The 26,778-nt window shown below is 38.8% G+C and overlaps 1 protein-coding gene across 3 annotated transcripts in view; it reads right to left on the minus strand.

Annotated features, from left to right (window-relative positions):
- RYK (receptor like tyrosine kinase) overlaps window positions 1-26,778 on the minus strand; it is a 104,764-nt gene that overhangs the window by 44,717 nt on the left and 33,269 nt on the right. For 2 of the 3 annotated variants that reach the window (XM_058729943.1, XM_058729944.1), the window contains exons 2-6: window positions 23,394-23,515; window positions 9,936-10,035; window positions 7,638-7,772; window positions 5,419-5,472; window positions 11-155 (exon numbers count right to left, since the gene is read on the minus strand). In XM_058729943.1, coding sequence (XP_058585926.1) covers window positions 11-155; window positions 5,419-5,472; window positions 7,638-7,772; window positions 9,936-10,035; window positions 23,394-23,515 — 556 coding nt within the window. The remainder of the gene's footprint in view (window positions 1-10; window positions 156-5,418; window positions 5,473-7,637; window positions 7,773-9,935; window positions 10,036-23,393; window positions 23,516-26,778) is intronic. The other variant, XM_058729945.1, reaches the window with a different exon arrangement.

Consider the following 26,778-nt stretch of genomic DNA (forward strand, 5'->3'; position numbering starts at 1 on the left):
GGTATAATACCTGTCATCCAGTTCAATTCTTTTCATACTATGAAGGTGCAAAACAGCTAATATAATTGCTACAAGAAATATTACTGCACAGCAAACCCCCACGCTGATATAAAACACACGTGTAGAAGTGGTTGGAGCTGCATGTACAGGATCATCTGAAATAAAAATGAAAAAGCACATTAAGCTTCCTAAACAAATATTATCAATTGCTTTGCGACACAATGAGTATCCTGTTCTTTGTGAGAAAGATTTTCATTTCATGTGTCCATTCTTTGATAAGATCAGTCACCAATGGTGTGTTGATAGAAGTTCTCAAATTTTTTTAATGTTATTCAAGGAATTTTTAAAAATGGTTTTAAAAAAAACTTTTCATGAATGAATATAAAAGTCACAAGTGCTAGACATATGATAAACCATCTGTAGCAGTGCTGTCCAACAGAACTTTCTGCAGTGATGGAAATGTTCTCTAGTGTGTTATCCAATACAGTAGCCACTGGCTGCCTGTGGCTATTAAGCCGTTGAAATGTAGCTAGTACTACTGAGGAACTGAAGTTTTCATTTTATTTCATTTAAATTAATTTCAAGTTTGGGGTGCCTGGGTGGCTCAGTCGGTTAAGTGTCCTACTTTGGCTCAGGTCATGATCTCGTGCATCATGAGTTCAAGCCTGCTTCGGATTCTGTGTCTCCCTCTCTCTCTGCCCATCTCCCATTGACACTCTATCTCTCAAAAATAAATACTAAAACTTTTTTTTTCCAATTAATTTCAAGTTAAATAGCCACATGTAGCTAGTGGTTACCATAGTGGACAACACAGATGTACAGATCATTCATATTTGTTCAACAATGATATCTAGAGTGGAAAAGATCAGACATCTTTGTTACCAACCACTGATTCACAGAAGGAATATACAACACAGTGACCCCACACATTTTAAAAAAACAAACTTTTAGTCTTCTTTTATGAGAGTAACAGATTATTTTGCTTATTTTTTATTTTATTTTTTATTTTTTTAAATTTACATCCAAATTAGTAAGCATATAGTGAAACAATGATTTCAGAAGTAGATTCCTCAATGCACCTTACCCATTTAGCCCATCCCCCTCCCACAACCCTTCCTGTAACCCTCAGTTTGTTCTCCATATTTATGAGTCTCTTCTGTTTTGCCCCCCCCACCTGTTTTTATATTATTTTTGTTTCCCTTCCCTTATGTTCATCTGTTTTGTCTCTTAAAGTCTTCATATGAGTGAAGTCATAAGACTTTTGTCTTTCTCTGACTAATTTCACTTAGCATAATACCCTCCAGGTCCATCCACGTAGTTGCAAATGGCAAGATTTCATTCTTTTTGATTGCCGAGTACTACTCCATTGTATATACATACCACATCGTCTTTATCCATTCATCCATGGGTGGACATTTGGGCTCTTTCCATACTTTGGCTATTGTTGACAGTGCTGCTATAAACATGGGGGTGCACGTGTCCCTTCAAAACAGCACACTTGTATCCCATGGATAGATGCCTAGTAGTGCAATTGCTGGGTCATAGGATAGTTCTATTTTTAGTTTTTTGAGGAACCTCCATACTGTTTTCCAGAGTGGCTGCACCAGCTTCCATTCCCACCAACAATGCAAAAGAGATTCTCTTTCTCCACATCCTCGCCAACATCTGTTGTTGCCTGAGTTGTTAATGTTAACCATTCTGACAGGTGTGAGGTGGTATCTCATTGTGGTTTTGATGTATTTCCCTGATGATGAGTGATGTGGAGCATTTTTTCATGTGTCGGTTGGCCATCTGGATGTCTTCTCTGGAGAAGTGTCTATTCATGTTTTTTGCCCATTTCTCCACTGGATTATTTGGTTTTTGGCTGTTGAGTTTGATAAATCCTTTATAGATTTTGGATACTAACCCTTTATTTGATATGTCGTTCACAAATATCTTCTCCCATTCTGTCGGTTGCTTTTTAGTTTTCCTGATTGTTTCCTTCGCTGTGCATAAGCTTTTTATTTTGATGAGGTCCCAATAGTTCATTTTTTATTTTGTTTCCCTTGCCTCTGGAGACGTGTTGAGTAAGAAGTTGCTGTGGCCAAGATCAAAGAGGTTTCTGCCTGCTTTCTCCTCGAGGATTTTGATGGCTTCCTGTCTTAACATTTAGTTCTTTCATCCATTTTGAGTTTATTTTTGTGTATGGTGTAACAAAGTGGTCCAGGTTCATTCTTCTGCATGTCGCTGTCCAGTTTTCCCAGCACCACTTGCTGAAGAGACTATCTTTATTCCATTGGATATTCTTTCCTGCTTTGTCAAAGATTAGTTGGCCATACGTTTGTGGGTCCATTTCTGGGTTCTGTATTCTGTTCCATTGATCTGAGTGTCTGTTCTTGTGCCATGCTTATTTATTTTTAAAAATAAGAGCAGGATAACAAGACCCCACTCAGTAAACAGTATTCAATTTTCCATTATTCAAAACAGAGGGAAAGAGAAAGCAAGCCTTGGCGCTGGAGGAAGTAACTCAAAGACAGGCAGACAGACCGACACACACACACACACCGGCAAACTGAGGAAGAGATGGACGGAGACAGAGATACATACGTTCTAAGCGAGGACAGGTGAAAACAGAGAAATAGAAGCAGAACTGGTGTAACTGAAGCATCAAGTAAGTTTTGATAATGAGCACTCACATTATAATTCTACTGAATAAAACCTGAGAAATTTGGGTTCTATCCTAAATAAGACACGAAATCATTACTAAGCAAAGGAATGATATACACTATGACAGCTGAAAAAAAACAAAGCCAACTTCATGCTGTGCAAAGAATGCTATGAGTGTTGAGCAACAACAGGGAAAGGGAAGAAGTTAGAAGGTTACTGCAGTAGTCTAAAAAAGAGACAGCAGTGGTGTGGGCAAGAGTGTTATGGAAGATAAATTAATGGACTGGCGTATAGTTAACAGACCTTGCTTATGAATGATACTGGGGTAAAAAGAAAGAGAAGAATCAAAACTTTGGCTTAAAGAATTAGGTGGATAATGGTAACTTTACAAAGATTTTTAAAAAAAAAAAGGCAAATTGAGGGAAAAGAGAAAAAATCAATAGTTTTGTTGTGACTAAGAGTACCCAGTACACATCTACATGGACATGTCAAGCTGACAACAAATACAAGTGGAGTTCTGGGGATAGGTAAGGACAAAAGATAAAAGCTATAGCTTTGAAAAACTTGGGAATCAGGCTGCTTTCTAAAATTTAAACTTTGCTTTGAATCAACAAACAATAAATCAAAACAGATTAAAGCAAAGAAACCAAATGGCTTCTAGAGCAGCTACACTTTACTACAGGCTGAATGAAGGCCTGACTTTCCTGAAGAATGCCACAGGCTAGTCAATCCTGGGAGGGGCAGAAAAGGAAGGTCGCCAAGGCTGGTGTTGGCAATACCTATCCAAGCACACACCAGGGCAGAGGAGAGGAAAGACACTGCTCTGCCGGGCAGGTCCCCTGAATGTATCCCACTTGTTCACCCCCCAAATTCCAGGCTTGTGTATGCACTGCTCCTATTCCTTCACTTTGACATTTCACTTGCCACCACCTGGTCACCCTTCAAGTCTCAGATGAGATGCCACTTTCTCAGGAAGCTGTCCCTCACTCCGTCAGAGATTACATGCCCCTCCTCAGGGTTCCCAAAGCACCATAGCTTGCCACACTCTTGTTATTATCACTGCCTTATTGCCTTGTCCATCTCATCTTCTACATCATAAGCCCTTAAGGGCACGGACTGTTTTGCTCACAGTTTGATCCTCTGCCTCCAATCATACCACCTGGCGTACCACACATCCTCAAAAAATGCTGGATAGATGGATAGAAAGGGAGGGAAGGAGAGAGGTATCAAGAAAAAGAGCCAGAGACCAAGAATATGCAATATTCTATTCTCTTTGTTAGAAATAACATCCTATTAACATAAAAGAAATGGGTAAAGTCACCAGAATTTTCAAAGTAAATGTGAGAAGCAGTGATATTTTTTAAATGGTTTTCTTTCTTCTCAGAGATAAATCCAATGAAATATTCTAAAAAAGTAGACAACATCTCATATTATTTTATCTTCAAAAAAGGCGTATGTTGGGATATCCAGATATTTTTTGCCTCCTGAGGTGAGAAAAAGATAAAACAGGAAGCACATACTACTATCTATGAACTATTCTTGCCAAGAGTTGGCCCTAAATCTAATCAAGTACAAAATCTAATACCAGTTTATAGGAGAAAGAAAAATATGTTAAATAATGCCACAAGGATGCAGAAGTCAGAAATTCTATGTGATAAGTGATTCCATTTTGTCAACAAAAAAGTGATACGGGGGGGGAGGGGTGATCTCTGATTAATATAAAATATTTGCCAACAAAACAGTGTGTGGGCTTCATTTGATCCCAATGTGGAAGACAAAGTATAAGATATTTTTGAGACAATCAGGTTAATGTGAACATGAACTAGCCACATAATTTATTAAGGAACTATTGTTAATTTTGTGATAAATCAAATATAAGTGAATAGGTGCTGGGTGTTTGTGGGTTGTTTTTTTAATTGCCTTTTTAAAAAGAAATCCATACTGGAATATTTATACATGAAATGATGCCTGGATCGTGCTTTAAAATACCCCAACCCTCCCCACCCACTTAGTCATCCAGGAAAGGAGGAAATCAATGGAACAATACTGGCAAAACATTGATCATTACTGAAGGAGGGTAATGGTCACACAAATGAACAAAGGTTCATCAGTGCATTCTCTCAGCTTTTGCATATTTGAAACTCTTCCCTTCCACAATTTTTTTTTAAAGTTTACTTTTATGAAGAGAATCTAGTATCCTTTTAAGATAGTGCTATTAAAACTCTCTCAGGAAGAATAGGACTCAATGTGTCCACATCAGAAAACTAAAAAAGAAGTCTAAGTTATACCATTTAAACACAACCATTACCAAAATAAAAATCTACTTTGAGTTTCTGCTCTGCAGGTTTAAGTAAGTATCTTTAAGTATCCTTAAGCTGCATTTTCACCTGGATGAAATTAGCTGAGGGTTAACCGGTCCAGGTCACAAATCAGATTTTCTAACCTTCTGCTATTGAGATGAGGATCTTACATACGTTTTCATGTTCATACTTTAATTATTACCATTTGAAATGATGTGATATAAATTCTTGCCTATAAAAAGTTTTTAGATCATTTGTTATAAAATATGTATGAATTTTACTTTACAAATATTTCAATATTCTAACAGTTTCATCTGACTATATACCAATCAGTGAAATAAATAGCAAGGCCTCATGTATCTTTTGGCAAACTGGACACTACTAGGCCTCCAAGCCTCATACAATCATGTACATTTACAATCAGGCAGTTTTTATTCCTCATGATGGAGAAAGGTAATACATTAACACTTACAAATAGTTCTGCTAGTGTTTTTGTCCAGGGCTGAAGTTTTTACTTCTTCAAGTTCTGAATTTAAAAAAGATAAAAGATGCTTTTAGAAATTCCTTCTTTTCCATGAAAATCCTTAAATACTTTAAATGCACTTTCTGAATTTTTCTCTAACATAGTTTTAGTTCTATTAGAACATTGCCTGAACTAATTAACAAGGTATTTGTTGCAAGATAATAAATCCTACATTACTATTCTGATCATCATCACTCTAATCACCAATCATTAGTCTATGGGTGTTGTTTATAGATGCTCAATGAAAAAGGATTTCTGTGGTCAAGAAGTTTGGGGAAAGCCAAGTATTATATCATCTGTGGAGATTCACAATTCACATTAGCGCAGTATAAAGGCTCTAAGGAATGCTTAAGTAATGAAACTTATCTGAGCCAGCAGTCCCCACTCTCACATAAAAAAGGAACATTTTCTTGCCAGTAACACCCATTAGCATTTGATATAGTACAGATATGTTTTCTGTTGCAGTTTTTTTAATGTAGTAGGTGGAAAACCACACAAACACATTAGGATCACATATTAAAGTAAGAGTCATAAATTGGATAACTGGAGTAGCCAGAAGTATGACAACAAAATGAAAAGGGTGGCACTATCTTAAACTTAAAACAGAATAGAAAATTATGCTGTTAATGTTAATTTTCATGTACACATTAAAGAAAATGGAGAAAGTATGAGATCATTCTGAATGTCATCTAACCATTAACCTCAGTGGATACTAACAGTGGTGGGCTCCACTGATCACATCATGTTTGGCCATCATTTTGCCTTTAGATATTAAGAGACGAAGCACCATGGTACAGTCAGAACACCCTCCCCCTAAGCATCAGGAACCAGGCTTCTACACTCCTGACTGGCTGTGCAAACTTAGGTGGACTCTCCAGGGACAAGTCTCCTCACATCAATTATATAATGACTAGGTTGAACTAGTCTCTAAAGTCCTCTTTGGCTTTAAAATTGTGTGAAAGTACATACATAACTGAATATACTAGAACTATAAAATATATCAAAACAGTGAAAATAAAAGGTGCCTGCTAACTTTCCATTTAAAAAATGTCCACTCTAAGGCAGTACAGCTCTTTTATTGGCATCTATCTGGACATTAGCCATGATAACTCACTTGCTGGCCCCAAGTATTTTCCTAACCCTTAGCAATAACTTCAATTAGGAAATGTGTTAAGACAGAATTTAACAACAGAGCTAAGAGCACGAGTTTGCATGCAGCTGCACCTCTTAGCTGTCTGACCTTGGCAAGTTGGTCAGATTCTCTGAGCCTCAGTTTCCTCTTCAGAAAATGGAGATAATGGAGCAGCAGAAACTGCTGCTTAGAATTGTCACAAGGACTAAATAGGTTCAATGCATGTAAAAGCACTTGTAACATAGTACAAATGCACAGTACGAGGCACTCAATTTTAGAGGGCTTTATTTTAGTTCCCTCCCCCCACCCTACATCTTAGATAGTAACCATCTGTACATTAAGTGAAAGAAAGTGCAAATTCAGGTCACTTTACCTCTGTGCAACTTAAATTGAATGGATTGGACAATCTTTCAGGAAAACTCTCAAATTCTTTCATCTATTGCCCATGGGAATTCTCATAGCCACTGTCATTTCTTGAGTAACAGATTATTCAAACCCAAAGCTATTAACATTTATTAAGTACCCATACACAGTATTCTAAGATTTAGGTTTGATTCAATTAACCAAAAAGAAAATAAATAAGAACAACTTCTGAAACAGGTTATCATGCCCATTTTATAACTGAAAAAACTGAGACCTAGGTTAAACAACTTGTCCAAATATCCTGCCAAGTCTATCCAGCCCCAGGACAACTTAGCCATAGTATTGTTATAAGACAAACACAGTTAACACTGAGTTACTCAGGGGCCCCTATAAGAATTACTTGACTTCTTTACCTCTTTAATACTATTTCACATTCTTAATGGAATTAGCAATTCTGATAAAAGATTTTGAGAAAGCAGGTCCTGAGTGAGATTCCTGGCAACAAGGTAGCTATCAGGCGATTTTCTCAGAATTTCATTTGTTAGTGCTTTTTCTTTTCTCATTTGCTACTATAATCAAGATTTGGTCACAAATCTAGAAAAAGATGACAAAATATATTTTTGACCTTATCACATCTATATAAAACACATGCTTTGGTGAACAAATTCCTTACTTTTGTAGCACATTTTCCTTCGTTTAAAATTTAAGACTGTAAAGTTTTTTGAAGAATTTACTGTCAAGTTGAGCTGCATTAGTATCATAACCTCAGAATCTACTTTGCCAGTACAGGAAAGCTCGACCCGAAACACTGTTTAAAAAACAAAAAAGAAAAAATATTTTAATTTTCTAAAAAATCAACATTAATACCTAGTATTTTACAGTTCTTTATTTTTATTGCATAAAACTAAAAGAATATTTACATAATACTAAAATTTTCAGAGAACTTATCTTCAGACTACATACCTTTAGACATCATTTATTATAGATATAAAAGTTAAGCATTAAAGAACAAGCCAAGACATAAAAGAAGAGATTATTATCTTCAACTTTTTCTCATGATTTTTAATAGATTACTTTGTCTCATAAGTCCTCTCATTATAATATAGTAAAGCTACTGAATAAGGCAAACCATGCTACCTTACCAGTCACATCAGCAACGATAACAAAAATTACTTGATAAAAAGGAAAGACAATTTATCACCAAAATGCAATTATGTATTGCTCTTAACGAAGATTAAATATAAACCCATAAACTGATAACCTGATAAATCAGTCAACTGTGAATTTAAAAAATACAAAGCTTTCAAAACAAAACCCTTCTTTTTTTAATGTGTTGTGTTTGTTTTTTTTTTAATTTATTTCTGAGAGTAAGAGAGACAGAGCACGAGCGGGGAAGGGGCAGAGAGAGAGAGGGAGACCCAGAATCTGAAATAGGCTCCAGCCTCTGAGCTGTCAGCACAGAGTCCCACACGGGGCTCGAACTCACAGACCATGAGATCATGACCCAAGCCGAAGTCTGATGCTTAACCGTCTGAGCCACCCAAGCACCCCCCAAAAAACCTTTCTAAACAGAAACTGACTTTAATCAATTATTGTAGCAATGAGGTAACAGACTTTGGTGCACACCATTTTTTTCCAATCTTTCAGTTTAAGATTCTTTTCCTATAAATTTAGAGTATCATTCTTTTCTTCTTTTCAGAGAGAGAGAGGGAGAAAGCACACACTAAGCAGGGTAGAAGAAGAGGGAGAGAGAGAAAGGGAGAATCTCAAGCAGGCTCCACATTCAGCATGGAGCCCAATGTGGGGCTCAATCCCATGACCCTGGGATCATGACATGAGCTGAAATCAAGAGCTGAATGCTCAACTGACTGAGCCACCTAGGTGCCCCTACAATATCATTCTATCTGTATAAGCATATGAAAAATATGGGCATTTCTGAACTTCTTTACTGACCCATAAAAATGAGTAAGCCTCCCTATGCTTTCCTAAAGCTTAATGTATGTCACCAATAACAATGAGTGACTGCCAGAAAAAGTTCCACAATATTGTGGAAAGTACATGGCTTACCCTTTCAAATTTTAAGAAGTTCACTGTTCTTAAAATCTCATATCTTTAGGAGCTTTTCTCAAAAGGCTGGCTCAATAGTAGTTAAACTGGTATATATATGACACTTAAATCATTTAGTCAGATGTATTATGTGACTATCCTGTGCAGATGCTGTGCCAGGCACCAATGCTAGATGGCTGAAAAAGAGAGCTCCTGTCCTCAGGTTAACCACAGGCCAGCAGGGAGAGACAAGCACAAAGAATTACAAGATAATGTAATCAGTTCAAAAACATTTAAATTACAAGAGCCTGCAGGGTAGGAAGAACAAGATCCTGCAGGGTAGTATGAGTAGGAGTTTATAAGCAGAAAAGAGGAAAAGGCAGTTCCAAATATACTGACGAGCACGTGCAAAGGCAAGGATGTCAAAACCGCATGTAGTATGGCACCACTGGAATGCTGGGGCAAATGCAGCAACACAGCTAGACAGGCAGGTAAGGGGGCAGGATAAACATACAACACACTGGCTGGAGAGTCTGCAGTGGACTCAGCTGATGGGAGTAAGGGGCCCTGATGGGCTTGATGTCATTTGGTCAGATAGGAGTGTTCAGTGATCATCCAGGCCATGGTGTGGGAATTTGTCAAAAACGAACAAGACCAGACACAGAGATCCATGTGGAGGCCAGTGCCAGCAATGCAGAAAAAGGAGATAAGGAAGTGCTGAGTATAGACAGTTCTGGAAAGGATGGAAAAGAGGGAATGGTTTAAAACACAGTGCAAATAATCAGTATTTTCAAAAATTACTTTTCAAAGTACTTACACACCTATGCCTACCAAGTAGAATACACTATCTGTCAATTGTTAAGCTGTTCTTTTTGGGATATGGGGGACACAATTGAAAACAGTATGTTCACTCTTTCAGACTCACCTGATAAAGTGCGTGGAACTTCCCCCTGAGCAGAAATGTTGACCTGGGGCATGTCCATAGCCACAAAATTGTCTACTTGGAATCCCAGCTTATATTCAACCTGTAAAATGTAGAAATAAAGAAACTGAATCTGTGGTAACAGAAAGGACACTAACAATTTGGCTTTACTGATTAACTCATTAACTAATAAATGCATGAGCATTTATTATTATGTACAAATCTAGCTCTAACAAAATCCAAATTGTCAGAAACAGTCCTAGGAGTTTTCAACTGGATAAAAACTCAACCCAGTAAAGCCACCCCTCTATTTCATGTCCAGAACAGTACCACCACTCTCCTATAAAATCTGCCAGCTAGGATTCAGAAATCTTGCTGAAGACTACACTACCACTGACCGAAGAGCCCTGGAGAGACAGATACGAAAAGCCAAGTTGTTGAGATGTGTAATTTACAGACCACTGACTAGTCACCAATGTCTTCTCTAATTAATAAGTGCCAGGCTCTAAGGCTTTCCATGTAGCTGGTGGATGAAGGTCTACGCTATAGACCCACTCACTACACAAGATTACAAAGCACAGATTTCTCACAGAATATCTCTAGTCCAGCTTTCACCATGAAGAAAGTTTATGTTTGGACACCCATCTAATCTCTGAATCTATTTTTCAAGTGAGTCGGTATCCAGAAAGGAAAAGAGGTGACTATGAAGGCATCACTGGAACACCAATATTAACTATCGATACCTGGCCTACTTGGGGGCTTAACATAACCAGCCAGCCCCAATAATACAGCCCTACTGCTAGACTGATAGTCATGAAAGAAACAACTCAAACTGCAAAACAATAGCTGAAATTCAGAATAGCTGCCACCTTCAAGACCTTCAATGAGGCCTTATATTTCACATTACTCTTTGAACAGCCCACTGGGGTCTTGATAAGAACAGGTACTCCTCTCCCATTCACTGGTCACATGGGTAGTTTTGGTGGAGAGATAGAATTGGCAGAAGGCAAGGGACAGTGGATTGGGAAAAGAGTGATAGGAAAGAGGTTTATGAAACCATTCTTTAAGAAATTTAACTAGGAAAAATGGAACAAGGTTGGGAGTGGTGTGAGAAAGAGGTGACAGATTCTAAAGCTTTTCTTTCTTTTTTCAATGGGCAGTATTAAAATGTGTTCATATGCTAATGAAAAAAGCCAACGAAATGGGACATAATAAAGATGAAAGGAAATAGGAAGAGAGTACCATCCTAGCTTATAAGGAAAGGGATGGACGTGGACATTGGCTGGGGCAAAGGGTGTTTATCAACGGATAAGAAGGGTTCAAGCCAATGGATTTAACTCTCACTGTGGGTGTCTTTTCACACTTTCATACTTGAATGTCCCTAAACACTGTAGGGGTATAAATCATATTATTACCTTACAGTTAAGATACACAGACAAACAACTGTTAAAGGCTGTATTTGGGAAGTGCCATGTTCACAACAAAGAAAATGGTCTTGCTGCTGCCTGTCACTGACTTTGTGGTACCTCAGGCTAGTCAGTATTCACTCTTACCCTAGCACACCACATTTCTGTCACTGCCACCAGGGGGTGCTAGAGAGCTAGCTACACCGTTGTGTTTGGGCCAAGAAGGAGCAGACTTTCCAGCAACACTCACTAACTATAACACTACAGAATGCATTGACTATATTCCTGTATCTATGCTGTCTTTGAATAGGACAATACATGAAGTGCAAGTGCACAAAAGAAATTAAGCATAATCAGTAAGAATTGGATAGGAACCATGAGACTGTGTGACCTTTAGGTATATTAACTTTCCTGAGTTTCAGTTTTTGTAAAATGAGGCTAACACATTATGAGGATCAAAGAGGATAATTAAGACAACACACCTGTCAGCTTGGCACAGGTCCCCTGACAAATGCATACCGCAGTGGCATCAGCTGTCATCCCAAAGTAGCTACCCCACTGCCCCATTGTGCTTCCCCTATAAGCACCAGCCTACTACTAACCCCAGAGATTGACACAAGTAAGCCTTCCAGTGCTCTGCCAAGAACTTGTTGCAGTCCTTCTGTTTTGTCCTCCGTCTTGGGACCCCCACTATTCTAAACAGCCCCCTACACTCTCAGCCTTTTCATAAATGTCTTCTCCACCTTCTCCTACAACCTGGCTTTCCTCAGATCTCTTCTCCCTGCCTATCATTCAGTTCTTACAACACCTAACCCTTAGGGTCTAGACAATAGGGTCTGCATTCTTTTAAGGTCATTAGGTCCTTTCTAGACATGCTTCCCTCATGAGAAATCCCCTAGACCCTGAAGCTCACAAATTCTACTCAAGATGGCTATTTCTCATGCCATAAACATCAACAACAGACAAAAACTTTGCAGAGGCCTTGGCCCTTGGCTCACTTTGTCTGCTGTCACCTTCCCGGGTGGGCTTCAATATTACAGTATTCAGTAAACCTACATGACAAAGAATTACTCCAGAACCAAAACAAACACAAAAATCCCACCTTATCAAAGACCCCATCACTACCTCTGATTCCTATAAAACCAGTTTCTTTGTCTCCATCACTGATTCAGCCAACACTTATGAAACACATGTGTAAGCCAATGGCGGTGTACAGAACTGGGCTACAGTGGACAATTCAGCTATTTCCCTTCTCTCTGATCCAGCCAGTGGCCTGGTTTCACTTTCCTACAGACTATGCCCCGAAGACTACAAGGTTACTGACATGATAACTGGTTCATTCCCCTCCATACTCTTAGAGGGCCGCACCAGCACCCTAACCACCTCTCACTCTCATGTTGCCCAGCATGGATGGAGGAAATCCATTCCTGGAGAAAAGGGTGCTGCTACACAAGAATGACCCCTAAGCTCAAGACAGACCCATAATCCTATCAGCAAGCCCTTCATCACAGCCTCTTCTCTCTCCCTAGTCTACTCACTCCAAATGTCACAGGACCTCACCACTTCACTACCTGCTGCCCTCCCCACTTCCTCACTCTCAATGTTCTTATCTCCTTTAGCTAGCACACAAGGACGCCCCCCCCCCCTTCTTTATTTCTTTTCAGCACCAGAGAGATCTGTTAGAGTACTCAACCTCTGCCCTCCAGCCCCGAGGAAAGACATATTCTCCTCTCCAAATAATAAACACTCCTCTCCTAGTATATTAGGTTCTAACCCGTTTCATCACTGATGGGATCTTGTATCATCCACTGGTCTCTCACTCTCCTATAACTTCAACCTCTCCCATAGGTGCAATTACCTACTAGACATATATGTCTAATAATCTTATAGCTCTCAAATCTAACAGATTCAAAACCAAATGTATGTTTCCCCACATTTGCTATTTCTTTTATTCTAGGTCTCATTATCGTAAGCAGAGACACAGCTAACCAGAGACCAGAACTTCTAAGAAAGCAGAGAGCAGCAAATGGGGTCACAGGCCCTAACGGCAATGTGGAGGGTAGGGGGCAAGACTAACACCTAAGTATCTCAAGGAAGTAAGGCGGAAGGGAAATGAGCTTGTGAGTGGAGCTAGGGAGAGGTGGCAAAGGGACTGGGTAGCAAGTTTAAGAAGGCTGACTTCTGGCCAGAACAGCAGCCTGGAGGAACAAGGAGTATGAGAGCACAGAAGCCTGCCGTTTGCTGGCCCCCTTTCTGAGGGACTATCTACATATGTGAGGCATTCACAGGGCGGTTCTCTTCTCCCTCTGAAATCCTTAGGATATTAATTTTTAAACTGCAGTTTCTGGGGTCAGAGAACTGTAAATTTTCTCTACTTTGCCATGTATCGATCTACATGGAATCTCACTTTCCAGTGATCCTTGAAGAAACAGATCCATTCTAAAGCTAACACTCATAAACTAGTGGAACAAAGAAAATGTGAACAGCAGTTGTTTATCAGAAAAAAGAGGGAGCCAAAATATTTCAGAAAAGAAGCTAGAGAAAATATAAATATTTGAATAAGCTAAAAAATAAACATTTTTGGTAATCTTCCCTTACTTGGAAACAAACGGCAATTGCCAACAGGCAGCTGATGAGTAAAGCCATTTCCTTCTGGAACACAGTACAGATTTAAAGTGAATACATTTGCCTACAGCTGGATAGCCTTTTAATTTCTCTGAATTGACCAGAAGTGCTCCTTTTTCATAGAAATCCCACTCTGCAGGGGATACTGCTGGCTCTCCCTTGGGCTGCTGCAGGAACTCTGGACAAGTTCCCTACAAAACCTCCTGACAATGATGAAGAATTCCTGAAACCTGAGAAGAGATACAGAGTGGATGTGAGTTGGAGGAATATTCTGCTACATTTTGGTATATTTTTGCCTTCCAACTCTCTAAAATACCTACAGACACTTAATAGATGCAATGGAATGCTTTTTTCCCCCAGATATCAGAGAATGTTCCAGAATACAGAAGAACCTAATTATTTGTTAAAACCACCTAGTAATCTTTGCATTCTTTTTTGATGACCATGTGGCCTTGTGAAAGAGAAGAAATTACCAGTGTTTTTATCCCACCTGGAAATGCAATTAACCAATGGTATTTAACAACCACTCACTAAAGCAATCTGACACAGATGTCAAGAATAAGATACAGCTTTAGCCTCTGAGAAGACCATAGTCTGTTTTGCAAGACAAAAGCCAAGTAAACACTGAAGAACAACACTATTAGCAAAAGCTCTGATGTGTGAAAACTAACGTTAAAGTATCTATGGTGTGAACGGACATATCAAGGAGAACCTTGAGATTTTTGGAAGTGAATATTTTACCTCCTGGCTCATCTTAAAAAGCAAGAACTGAGAAATTCTGATAAAGGGTTAGAGTGTAGGATCCACAGCCTTCCTCCAGAAAGTTCACGATCGCATCTCAGAGCCAACAAGATTAGGTGAAGAACCCTCTGTATCTCCCCAGGTGAAGAAGTCATGTCTCTCTTGCTCCCTTGTATGACTTTCCCACTTGAAGTCATCTCTACTTCCTGTGTCTTCTGCTTCCAATACTACCTTAAGCAAGTCTCCTTCCAAATCTAGGTCTTATTTTTTTTTTTCATAGTAAGTGATCAATAAACCAAAGTGCAACCATTTAATGTATTTTTTTAGTGATTTGAAGGAAAAAAGTTCAAGTCTATATGCAGGGACACAGAACCTTTATCAGAATATGTTGTTCAGTGCTCTGCAAACTGCAGAAAGTACGCAGTGTATAACTTGTTAAAAAAAAAAATATATATATATACATATTCACACACACACATACATATACACTTGTGCTTATCCATGCACAGACTATCCTTAGAATAGAAGACAGGAATCAGGTAACAGTGGTTGCCAATGGAAGGGAAACTCGGTGGCTGGATTGTTTGGGGATGGTACTAGGAAGGTGTAGAGGACTTAATTTTCACTGTTTACCCCTTCCCTTATGCCTTTTGAATTCTGTACCATATACATAAATCGAATACTCAAAAGGCCAAATTTTAAAATAAGCAAAGTTAAATTAATTACCAAAGAGATTATAACCTAAAACTGGAATTAGGAGTTGCATTGGTGGCCAAAGCCTGAAACTGAATACAAATATATTCCTTAGTTTTTTATTATAAAACGTTATAAGATAGAAGATGATTACTTTCCCCTAAATTCTAAACCCTGTTACACATGAACTTGTGAAATTAGTTTTGCTATATATTCAATCTTTGAATTTCATCTATTCCTCCAAATTTACAACTTTATTCACAGTGAAATATGTGAAAAGTCCCAGATGGACAACTAGTGTCAAGTATACCCAGCTATGTTTCACACTTCTAGAAACAGGAAATTCACCACTCCGAAAGCAGTACATTCTAACTTTAAAAAGCTCTAAGTGCTCAGAAGATCCCCATTTGTTGAGCTGTGCCCTGTGGCTTCTATCTATGCATCTCTTCTGTAGTCAGTAAAAGAGCACCTGTAACCAAGCGTAAGTACCAAGTGCTATACAGGGAACACAGAGAAAGACGAAAAGGAGTTCCTCACTTTGAAGTGTTTTGCATCTAGGAGAGAGACAGAAAAGAAAATCAACCACCACAATACTGTTAGATTATGCTAAGGGTTATGAGGGAGGAAAGAGAAAGGTGCTGTGGGTACAGAAAGCACCTGACACGGTTGAAGGAAAGGTGACACCAGTTCTGAGATTTATGAGACGAACAGGAGTTAGTGAGGTAAATAAAGAATGGAGAAAGGGAATTTCTTGCAATATAAACAGCAGCAACGTAACAGAGTCCAGGCCATTCAAAAAATTGCCAAACAAAATGGCACTAAATAACTAGCTGGAGAGGAAGGAGAAAAGAAAGGCAGGGACAAGATCATAAAGGCTTCCTAAAAAATCAGAACTTTATTCTGGTGGCAACTGGGAGCCCTAGAGTTGCTTCTGAGGGTGGGAGTAGGGGGTGAGGGTGGGGCAGGAGTGCAGCAACAAGTCAGTCCAGAGGCAAGGAAACTAGTTAGAAAACTATTTCCCATCTAGTTAAGAAACAAAAAAGGCCCAAACTACAGATGAGGCATTAAGTCCAGAGAGAGGTAGGAGATGAATTTAAGGTATAATTATGAAAGACAATCAACTGGACCTGGCAGGTGCAGGAGAAGAAGTACTGGACCCCTTCTAGGCTTCTGTCCTAGATGTGTAAATAGGTGGCAATGCCCTCCAACAAGTCAGGGAACTTCTGCCCTCCCAGGAATATCATATCAGCAACAGTAGCCCAAATGTGCACTAATGATGGTATTTAAAACCTGCCACAGAAGTAGTTTAGAATTTATGAGTGAAGAATATGGAAGTACCATAAGAGCTATGCCAAGGCTCCTCCTGACCCAACATGTGCCCAGGCCAGTACTGTTTCAAATATATAATATTCATCTGAACCCATACCTCTATCTACTCTCTTCCACTCCAACTTCCTTCTGCGACAGGCTTTAAAAGTCCTCAGACATCCACTATTAGCAATGTCAGATCCCTGAAACTCACTCCAGATAAAAAACATCTAATGTATGTGTATTTTTTAAAAAGAATGATTAAGAGAGTTTAATTCTCTTCACTTCTAACTGCCACATGGCACACTGCCAATTTTTATTTACAAGTCACTAACCATATACTTGCCCAGGTTAGATCATTATTTTTTCCTAAGTAGGCCCAGGAATAATCATACCCTATTCAACGGCAGTAGAGTACTAGAATAGATTCTCTACTATTTCATTCGATTTTTCGCTACTTTAAAATATATGTATTATTTGCTTTTATGTTTACCAACATTAAAGGTAGGAAAAGTAACAAAGGATTTATTATCAATTTTTTGGAGAATATAAAAAGATTCTCTGCCTAAAAGATGTTCACAGAAACAATGGATCTCAGAGTTGCAAGGGAACTTAAAATTCAAGACCCACTGCTCCACAAATCCTTGAATTCCCTCTACAACACTCCCACGAAATAGTTACCCAGTATAGATCTGACCTCTTCCAGTGAGAGGAAACTTACTACTCATCAATAGCACTGGCTAAAAAGTGAAACCTAGTTCTAAACACAGATGCAAATACTAGTAGTTTAAAGGGTGATGAGGAATGGAATTTTTTAAATATAATTTCACAAAATCTCCCCACAATTACTTACTCATCCCAAAGGAGAACACTTTGGTAGAGAAACCTAGTGAACTGAGTGATCAGAGATCACCAGTAATAGGACAAGATGACATCATGTGTCCTGTGAAGGACAGCATTTTTGTGGTGTTACTAGCAAAGACACGTTCCTGAATCTAATCATGAGGAAACCTCAGACAACTCAAATTGAAGGACATTCTACAAAATACTTGGCCTATTTATTTCAAAATCATCAAGGTCAAAGCACACAAAGAAAGGCCAAAGAAATGTTCCAGGTTAATAGAGGATTAAAGGTACCTTAATCAACTGCATGGATGATCCTGAATCAGGTGAAAAAAAGAGCTATAAAGAACATCATCATGATAATTGGTGAAATATGAGTACTACAGATTAGATACTAGATAACAGTATTATATCCACATTTAGTTTCCTGATTTTGATCATTGTACATAGGCTTTATAAAGAATGCCTTTATTCTCAGGCTCTTGGGTGGCTCAGTTGGTTGAGTGTCCAACTTCAGCTCAGGTCGTGCTCTCACGGATTATGAGTTCAAGCCCTGCATCAGGCTCTCTGCCGTCAGTGCAAAACCTGCTTCAGTTCCTCTGTCCCCCTCTCTCTCTCTGCACCTTACCCACTCTTTACAAAAAAAAAAAAAAAGAAGAAGAAGAATGCCCTTATTCTTAGAAAATATACACTGATGTATTCAAGGCTAAATGGGCAGGATGCTTGCAATTCACTTTCATATAGTTCAAGAAGAAAGGGTGTGTGCATGAGAGTGGAGGGAAAGAAACAATGAATGATAAAGTAAGCAAACCAGTAATAATCAGTGAATGTGGGTAAAGGATATATGAGAATTATTTGTACTGTTCTTATAATTTTCCTTTATGTTTGAAATCATATCAAAATTAAAAGTTACCCCCACCTCTAAATAATAAGGTCACATAATGTTATATAAGAATACTGGAAAATGTGTTAGTCCAGTTTCCTTGAAGAGTCCAGATGCTTACTCATTGAAAATGACACAGATCATATTAAAATATCTCAGGGTGGGGCACCTGGGTGGCTCAGCTGGTTAGGTGTCCAACTTCAGCTCAGGTCATGATCCCACAGTTCATGAGTTTGAGTCCTGTGTCGGGTTCTGTGCTGACAGAAGTCTGCTTTGGATTCTGTGTCTCCCTGCTTTGGATTCCGTGTCTCCCTCTTTCTCTGCCCCTTCCCCACTTGTGCTCTGTCTTTCTCTCTCTCTCTTTCAAAAATAAATAAACATTAAAAAAATTTTAATGTCTCAGGTGAACCTTTTCTGAATTATCTGTACCATTTATTTTGGCAGTTCAGCATATCCAGGTTACCATTTACTACATGTTCTTAATTGTTTCGCATGACTTCTCTCTCTTGACCTGTTTTTGCAGTTTTCACCCTAAAGAGACCTATCTACTGCTAAAAAAGCAGCCCATGTTTGGATACCCCAAGGCAACAGTGTTGGACAGTTGAGGTGCTCCAACAAGGCACATATGTTTTACCCAGAATCCAAGCTAAGTCAACTTTAATCACATTACTGCAGTTTATATTTTAATGCCTGTATGTATATGTGTATATAATGTTTCTGTAACATGCTTGAGTATATATACAGCTGATCCTTGAACAATATGTGTTTGAACTGCACAAGCCCACTTATGTGGATTTTTTTTTTTTTTTAGGAGAGCACAAGTAGGGGAGAGGGGCAGAGAGAGAGACAGAATCCCCAAGCAGACTCCACACTCAGCATGGAGCCCAATGTAGGGCTTAATCCCATGACTCGGGGATCATGACCTGAGACAAAATCAAGAGTGGGATATTCAAATGAATGAGCCACCCAGGCGTCCCACACAGATTTTTTTTTTATAGTATAGTACTATAAATGGATTTTCTCTTCCTTATGATTATTTTTAACATTTTCTTTCTCTAGCTTACTTTTTGTAAGAATTACAGTATATAATATCTATAACATATGGGGCACCTGGATGGCTCAGTCAGTTAAGCAACCAATTTCGGCTCAGGTCATGATCGTGTGGTCTGTGGGTTCAAGCCCCACATCAGGCTCTATGCTGGCAGCTCAGACCCTGGAGCCTGTTTCATATTCTCTCTCTCTCTCTCTCTCTCTCTCTCTCTCTCTCTCTCTGCCCCTCCCCCACTCATGCTCTGTCTCTCTCAAAAATAAACATTTAAAAAAAATTTTTTAAATATCTATAACATTCAAAATATGTGACCATTAGTAGTTAAGTTTTGAAGCAATCAAAAGTTCTATGTGGATTTTCAACTGCAGGGGGAGCACATCAGTACCCTGTAACCCCCACGTTATTCAAGGGTCAACTGTAATAATAATAGGAATATATGGATAGTTATATAATCATTTTTACTCACTGATTAGCAAACAACTATACTTAAAATATTTAGTGTTAAGGAGTGAACTGAAGAAATAAATAAACACCCCTATTCATTTGGTAACGAACATTGGTTCATTGGTACCATCTTGGGAGAGGGAAGGAGAAATAATTTGGCAATGTTAATCAAAACTTTAAACACTCTGACCCTGCCATTTCACTACTTGGTGATAATTTACTATTCAAAAATTATGCCACAAGTGCACAAAATTTTTTGAACAAAGATGTTCTCAATGTATGCATGCACACACACACACACACATATATATACACCCAAGTACACAATCACACACATATTTTTTCTATGTTTCTATATTCAACAATAACAAAGGTAGAAACAGTAACAAAAGATGAACTACCAATTGTTTTTACTATCTCTGTACTATGGATTTTGCCTGACAGATGAAGGGAAGGAAACTATCTCTAACACAGAAAGGAAGCATTGTTTGAAACAGTGAAATGCTATTAAAAATACATGTGTCAATGAGGCACTTAAGAAATAATCATACATTCGGGTGCCTGGGTGGCTCAGTTGGTTAAACATCTGACTCTTGATTTCAGCTCAGGTCATGATCTCACAGTCATGAAATCGAGTCCCACATCAGGCTCTGTGCTGAGTGTGGAGCCTGCTTAAGATTCTCACTGTCTCAGGACCACCATGAGATACTACTTCATGCCCACTATGATGGATATAATCAAAAACCCAGAAAATAACAAGTGTTGGTGAGGATGTAGAGAAATTGGAACCCTTGTACTTTGATGATGAGAATGTAAAATAGTGCAGCCATTTTGGAAGAAATGGCAGTTTCTTAAGAAATTAAACACAATTTTACTACACAACCCAGCAATTTCCAACCTTGGTAAATACCCAAGAGAAATGAAAACATAAGCCTACACAAAGACTTGTATACAAATGATCACAGCAGCATCATTCATAACTAGTCAAAAAGTAGACCCCCCCCCCCCAAAAAAAAACAGTAGAACAACCCAGATGTTCCTCAACTGGTGAATGGATAAACAAATTATGGTCTATCCATTAAAAAGAAATACTACTCGGGGCACCTGGGTGGCTCAGTCGGTTGAGCGTCCGACTTCGGCTCAGGAAATGATCTCGTGATCTGTGGGTTCGAGCCCCACGTCAGGCTCTGTGCTGACAGCTCAGGGCCTGGAGCCTGCTTCGGATTCTGTGTCTCCCTCTCTCTCTCTGCCCCTCCCCCGCTCATGCTCTGTCTCTGTCAAAAATAAGCATTAAAATAAATTTTTTTAAAGAAATACTACTCAGTAATAAAAAGGAATGAAGTATTGATATCATGCTATAACGTGGACAAATTTTAGAAACATTTGCTAAGTGAAAGAAAACAGTCACAAAACACCACACTTTCTATGACTCCAGTTATATGAAATGTCCAGAACAGGCAAACGCATAAGGACAGAGGTAGATGAGTAGTTGCCTGTGGTTGGGGGTAGGACTGAAGAGTGACTGCTAACAGGCAGAAGGGACCCTATTGGAGTGATGGAAATGTTCAAAAATTGGATTGTGGTGATGGCTGCACAACTCTGGAAAACTCTGCACAAACTCAAAAAAATCATTGGACTATGTACTCAAAATGAGTGAATTTTATTGTACGTAAATCACACCTCAGTAAAGCTGTTAAAAGTAACTAGAATCTGACCATATTATGTTCTTTGCCACTATATCCAGTGTATAGATAATTGTCAAAGTTGTCTTTTACCTTTTCCTTTTTTGTACGTTGTTTTCCATTTTAGTGTTGAACAGCATTGTCACCAGAAATAAATAAGGAGAAGGAGATGAAAAATTTTAAAAATTTAAAAATATTCTCACTCAAAAATAAAAATAAACTAAAAAGAAATAATCATGCATCCATACAATATCATATTATAATAAGCCATTATACAGAATGAGTTAAATCTGTAAGTAGTGAAATGGAAAGATGCCAAAAGACAGTATTAGGTAAGGGGGAAAATACTGTACAACATAGGTGTCATAAATCCCCTTTTTGTTTAAAAAGGTAAAAAAAAAAAAGTGAGTTTGGCAGGGTGGGGGTGGCTCAGTGGGTTAAGCATCTGACTCTTGATTGGGCTCAGGTCATGATCTCACGGTTCATGGATTCGAACGCTACACTGGGTTCTGCACTGACAGCATGAGCCTGCTTAGGATTCTTTGTCTCCCTCTCTCTCTGCCCTTCCCCTGCTCACGTTCTCTTTCTCTCTCTCTTTCTCATTCTCTCTCTCAAAAATAAATAAACATTTTAAAAAAATGAGCTTGAAGTATACAAAACTATAAACAACAATAATTTCTGGGTATAGATCTACAAAGTCTTGATAGTTTTTTAAATAATTCTATTAATACTTGGTTTTCCTAGTACTCATTATTGTTTTCTAAGTAGATAAAAAGATCTATATTAAAGTCACCAAATTTAAATGACTTGCAACAAATATCAGGACAAATATCACTTTGTAATACTTAAAAAAAAAACTCTGCTAGAGATTTTAGTAGCAAAACTATTTTTATTTCCCAAATAAAATCCTACTCAGTTCATATATAATGCTAATAAAGGAAATTAAAGTTGGTTGGAGGAGGTGGGCTCTTCCCTCAGCTTCCCACTTTTGACGTATGAAAAAACTTTTCATGTTCGTGGAGCTCAGTCAGTCAGAGAAAATGTGAAGAATTCAGCTACAAGTAAGCCAGGCAAGAGGTTCATTACAGTTAAAGGAGGTTGGCCACAGCACACGTGGGTGCCTGCATCTGCTGTACCCTACTTTCACCATTTCTCCATAAATGGCAGAACTATACCCATCACATCAAACACGCCTAAAACAACTTCCCCATCCTCCATTCCTATTGTTTCACAATAACAGCACAGTCAAGGGGAGCCTGGGTGGCTCAGTCGGTTAAGCAACTGACTTTGGCTCAGGTCATGATCTCACAGTTCATGGGTTCGAGCCCCGCATCAGTCTCTGTGCTGACAGCTCAGAGCCTGAGCCTGCTTCAGATTCTGTGTCTCCCTCTCTGTTCCTCCCCTGCTTGTTCTCTGTCTCTGTCTCTCAAAAACAAATAAACACTTAAAAAAATTAAAAAATAAAAAGATAACAGAACATCAGCAAGTTCAACTGTTCCCTCTTCACATTAGATCTGCATCCCTGCTTGAAAAGCCTGAAAGGACATAAATGTTCTGTCATAAGCCTGACATAAATGGTGGCTACCTTCATTTTATAGGACTTGAGAAAGTCTAAAGGAATAGGCTAAAGACTTAAAATATAAATCTGAAAAGACTCAGTACTGCTACAGCCCACCACCTACTAGCCCTTTTGTATAGATGGCAGTCCATCCCTCAGATATAGGCCTTGCATTGGCATCTGGGCCCGAGTGGTCCTGTCTTGACATCTTTGGTTGACTACTCTCTTACCTTGGACTTTGCATGCCAAGTGAAGTGCAGGAAATTTGTCTCACTGGGTACTAACAGGTTAAAGGATAAGGCGTAGTGACTAATAAGGTCATTTCTCACATAATAAAGTTCTGCATCAAGACCTAGAAAAAAAAATAGAGAAAAAAGAATTAAACACCTAAAATTACAGTCAAAATCATTAACCATTAGGATTTCAAATACTAATAAGAATGAAAATAATATGGATATACAAGTGTATATCATGAATGTCTCTCACATATGCTGTCTAATGAAGCAGGTAGGACTATGAGTTTCATCATCATCAATAAAGATGAAGATGGGACTAAAAACAATTAGGTAGCTATCCAGCTAAACACAGGTGTGTTAGATCCAGAACTCCGGAAGCCCTTCTGTCTCCTGAGGACCAATGTGACACTCCTTTTGGACCCGATCCTTCTCAGAGTAATGCCTACACACAAGAGCTTCTTCTCTCCGCAAAACTGATGTGGATTTAGGAAAAGAGATTCAAAATGGAAAAGAGAAAGGTACGTAGGTGAAAACATTAGTTTGAGCCAAAGCCTCAAGACCCCAGCCAGAGATGGCCTCCACTTCCTCATCTGCACAACGTCCTGGCCGCTCTGACAGCATTTACCATCATACGCTCACATTAGCTGCCACATCAACACATGTCCTCTCCCATACCTAGACTACAAGGTGAACACCGTATTTCTCCTCCTATTCTCAGAACAGTTCTCTGAACAAAGCAGATGCTCAGTAAATACTTGTTAAACAAGTTAGTTCTGCAGATAAAGCAGAAATAACCAAGATGCCTGAGAAATGCTGGAGAAGCAACTCCCAAATCTCACTCGCTCCCATATTACCTTTTCCATCAGGGCCACATCTAACCTCCCAACATATACCACATTCTCCAATTAGCATTTTTCTTTGAAATTGATTTAATTTTTTAAAACAAAAATTTTAAAGGAAAATTTAATCACTATCTTGAATGGAAAATTAGTAATTATTGTGAAAAAATACAAGGTAACAAAAAGAAATCACTGAAAAGGAAAACAAAATGGTATTACTAAATTCTAGCTAAATACTGGTGCCTAACGAGGCAGTGAGTGAGCTTAAGTCCAGTTCACTATTTACAAAAAAGTAAGGAGGGAGGTTATCAGCAAGTGTTTGACAAAAGTAAAGAATCAAACAGATGCTTTCTCTCATGATAACCCAAAAGAACTGAATGAATAAAAGCAGGGTAACTCAATTGATTTATGGTTATTTAAATTTCATCTAGGTGTCCCTCTAGTACTGCATGACATATATATTCCATATGCTAGAAGGAAAGGGTACAGGAGAGACCAATCAAAATGTAAATCTCATTTTTACTAAGTCTATACTGTGGGCCTAAAACCTTGATGCAGAGGTCAATATGGAGATCTCCACACCTTCTATGATATAGATACAGAAACCAATAACTCTGCTACAGGTATGTCTCCTGTAAAATTAGTTTTCTCATTTCTGAACTGAATCTAAAACAATCATTAATCCAGAAATGAGATTTGAAGCTTACATAGGGGAAAGGAGCACTGTCTGGGTAACACTGCTTTATTCAGTTATTCTGTAGAGATACCAAATGCAATGGGACAAAATTAGAGGTTTTCTGCAAAAGACCCTCACTGCTGGCAGGACAGGAACTGCCAGCAAACACTGGGAGGAGGAACTGGTGGTATTAGAGAAGGGGAAAAAGGAAGGTAAGAAGGTGAGAGAAAGGTTAAGGGGAAAATGCAACAAGAAAACTGGGTACAAAGAAAACATCAGCAATCACAATAATTGTAAACGGCTTAAATGTGCTTGTTGTTTTTTTGTTTTTTGTTTTTTTTAAAAGGGGGGGATCGAGCCCCGTGTCGGGTTCTGTGCTAACAGCTCAGGGCCTGGAGCCTGCTTCGGATTCTGTGTCTCGCTCCCTCTCTGCTCCTCCCCTGTTCACACTCTGTCTCTCTCTCAAAAATAAATAAAGATTAAAAAAAAAAATTTTTTTTTAAAGTCTATGTCTTATTCTAGTCTAGACTGATGCTGTTTACAAGAGGCACACCTGGAACGAAACTTTTAAAAATTAGAAAAACAGGGCACCTGGGTGGCTCAGTCAGTTAAGCATCCAACTTCAGCTCAGGTCATGATCTCAGGGTCTATGAGTTTGAGACCCACGTCCGACTCTGTGCTGACAGGTCAGAGCCTGGATGGAGCCTGCTTTGGAATCTGTGTCTCCCTCTCTCTCTGCCCCTTCCCCACTCACACTCTGTCTCTCCCTCTCTCTCAAAAATAAATAAACATTGGGGCGCCTGGGTGGCGCAGTCGGTTAAGCATCCGACTTCAGCCAGGTCACGATCTCGCGGTCCGTGAGTTCGAGCCCCGCGTCAGGCTCTGGGCTGATGGCTCGGAGCCTGGAGCCTGTTTCCGATTCTGTGTCTCCCTCTCTCTCTGCCCCTCCCCCGTTCATGCTCTGTCTCTCTCTGTCCCAAAAATAAATAAAAACCGTTGAAAAAAAAAAAAAATTAAAAAAATAAAAAAAATAAATAAACATTAAAAAAAATTTAGGGGTGCCTGGGTGGCTCAGTCAGTTAAGTGTCTTTGGCTCAGGTCATGATCTTGCAGTTCATGGGTTCGAGTCCTGCGTTGGGCTCTGTGCTGCCAGCCCAAAGCCTGGAGCCTGCTTTGGATTCTTTATCTCCCTCTCTCTCTCTGCCCCTCCCCCGCTCTGCCCACATGCGCTCTCTCTCTCTCAAAAATATTTTTAAAAATTGAAATAAAAACAAAGTAGATGAGCAATATTGACATGAGATAAACTAGAACAAGGTAAAAAGATTTTATATTAGTAAGAAAAATTTCATACTAATAAAAGACATAGGAGCTATGATAATGTAACTAATAAAAGCTTCAAAGAGCTTTCTGTAAAGCAAAAACGGATAGAAAAACATTAATAACAAAAAGACAAATCTACAATCACAGTTGGAGACTAATATTATTTCAGAAAACAAAAGATCAAAACATAAAAATTTAATGTGGATATTCTGTTAACTAGCTAGACTTCAACAACTAACCTTTTACTGCCCACCTGCATGTACCCACCAACCTTTGTTCCACCCTTTTTAAGCTCTTCTTCCCAGCTTACCTTTCAACTCAGGCAAAGAACCCCATGGGCACAGACAGCATCCCATAATGGAAACCAAAACTACCCCTCAAACAAAAAGGACTGCCCACACAAACCTCTGGTGGCTCCAGACCACCCAATTTGAGCTCAAATCCCAACTCACAACTGCATAGATGCCCCATGGAGTGACAGTTACTTTTACTTGATTATAACACTAAAATCTTTGCCCCAGGAAGAGCATAAGCCTCATTAACA

Source organism: Neofelis nebulosa, chromosome 5 (assembly GCF_028018385.1).
Source record: "Neofelis nebulosa isolate mNeoNeb1 chromosome 5, mNeoNeb1.pri, whole genome shotgun sequence".
Classification (NCBI taxonomy): domain Eukaryota; kingdom Metazoa; phylum Chordata; class Mammalia; order Carnivora; family Felidae; genus Neofelis; species Neofelis nebulosa.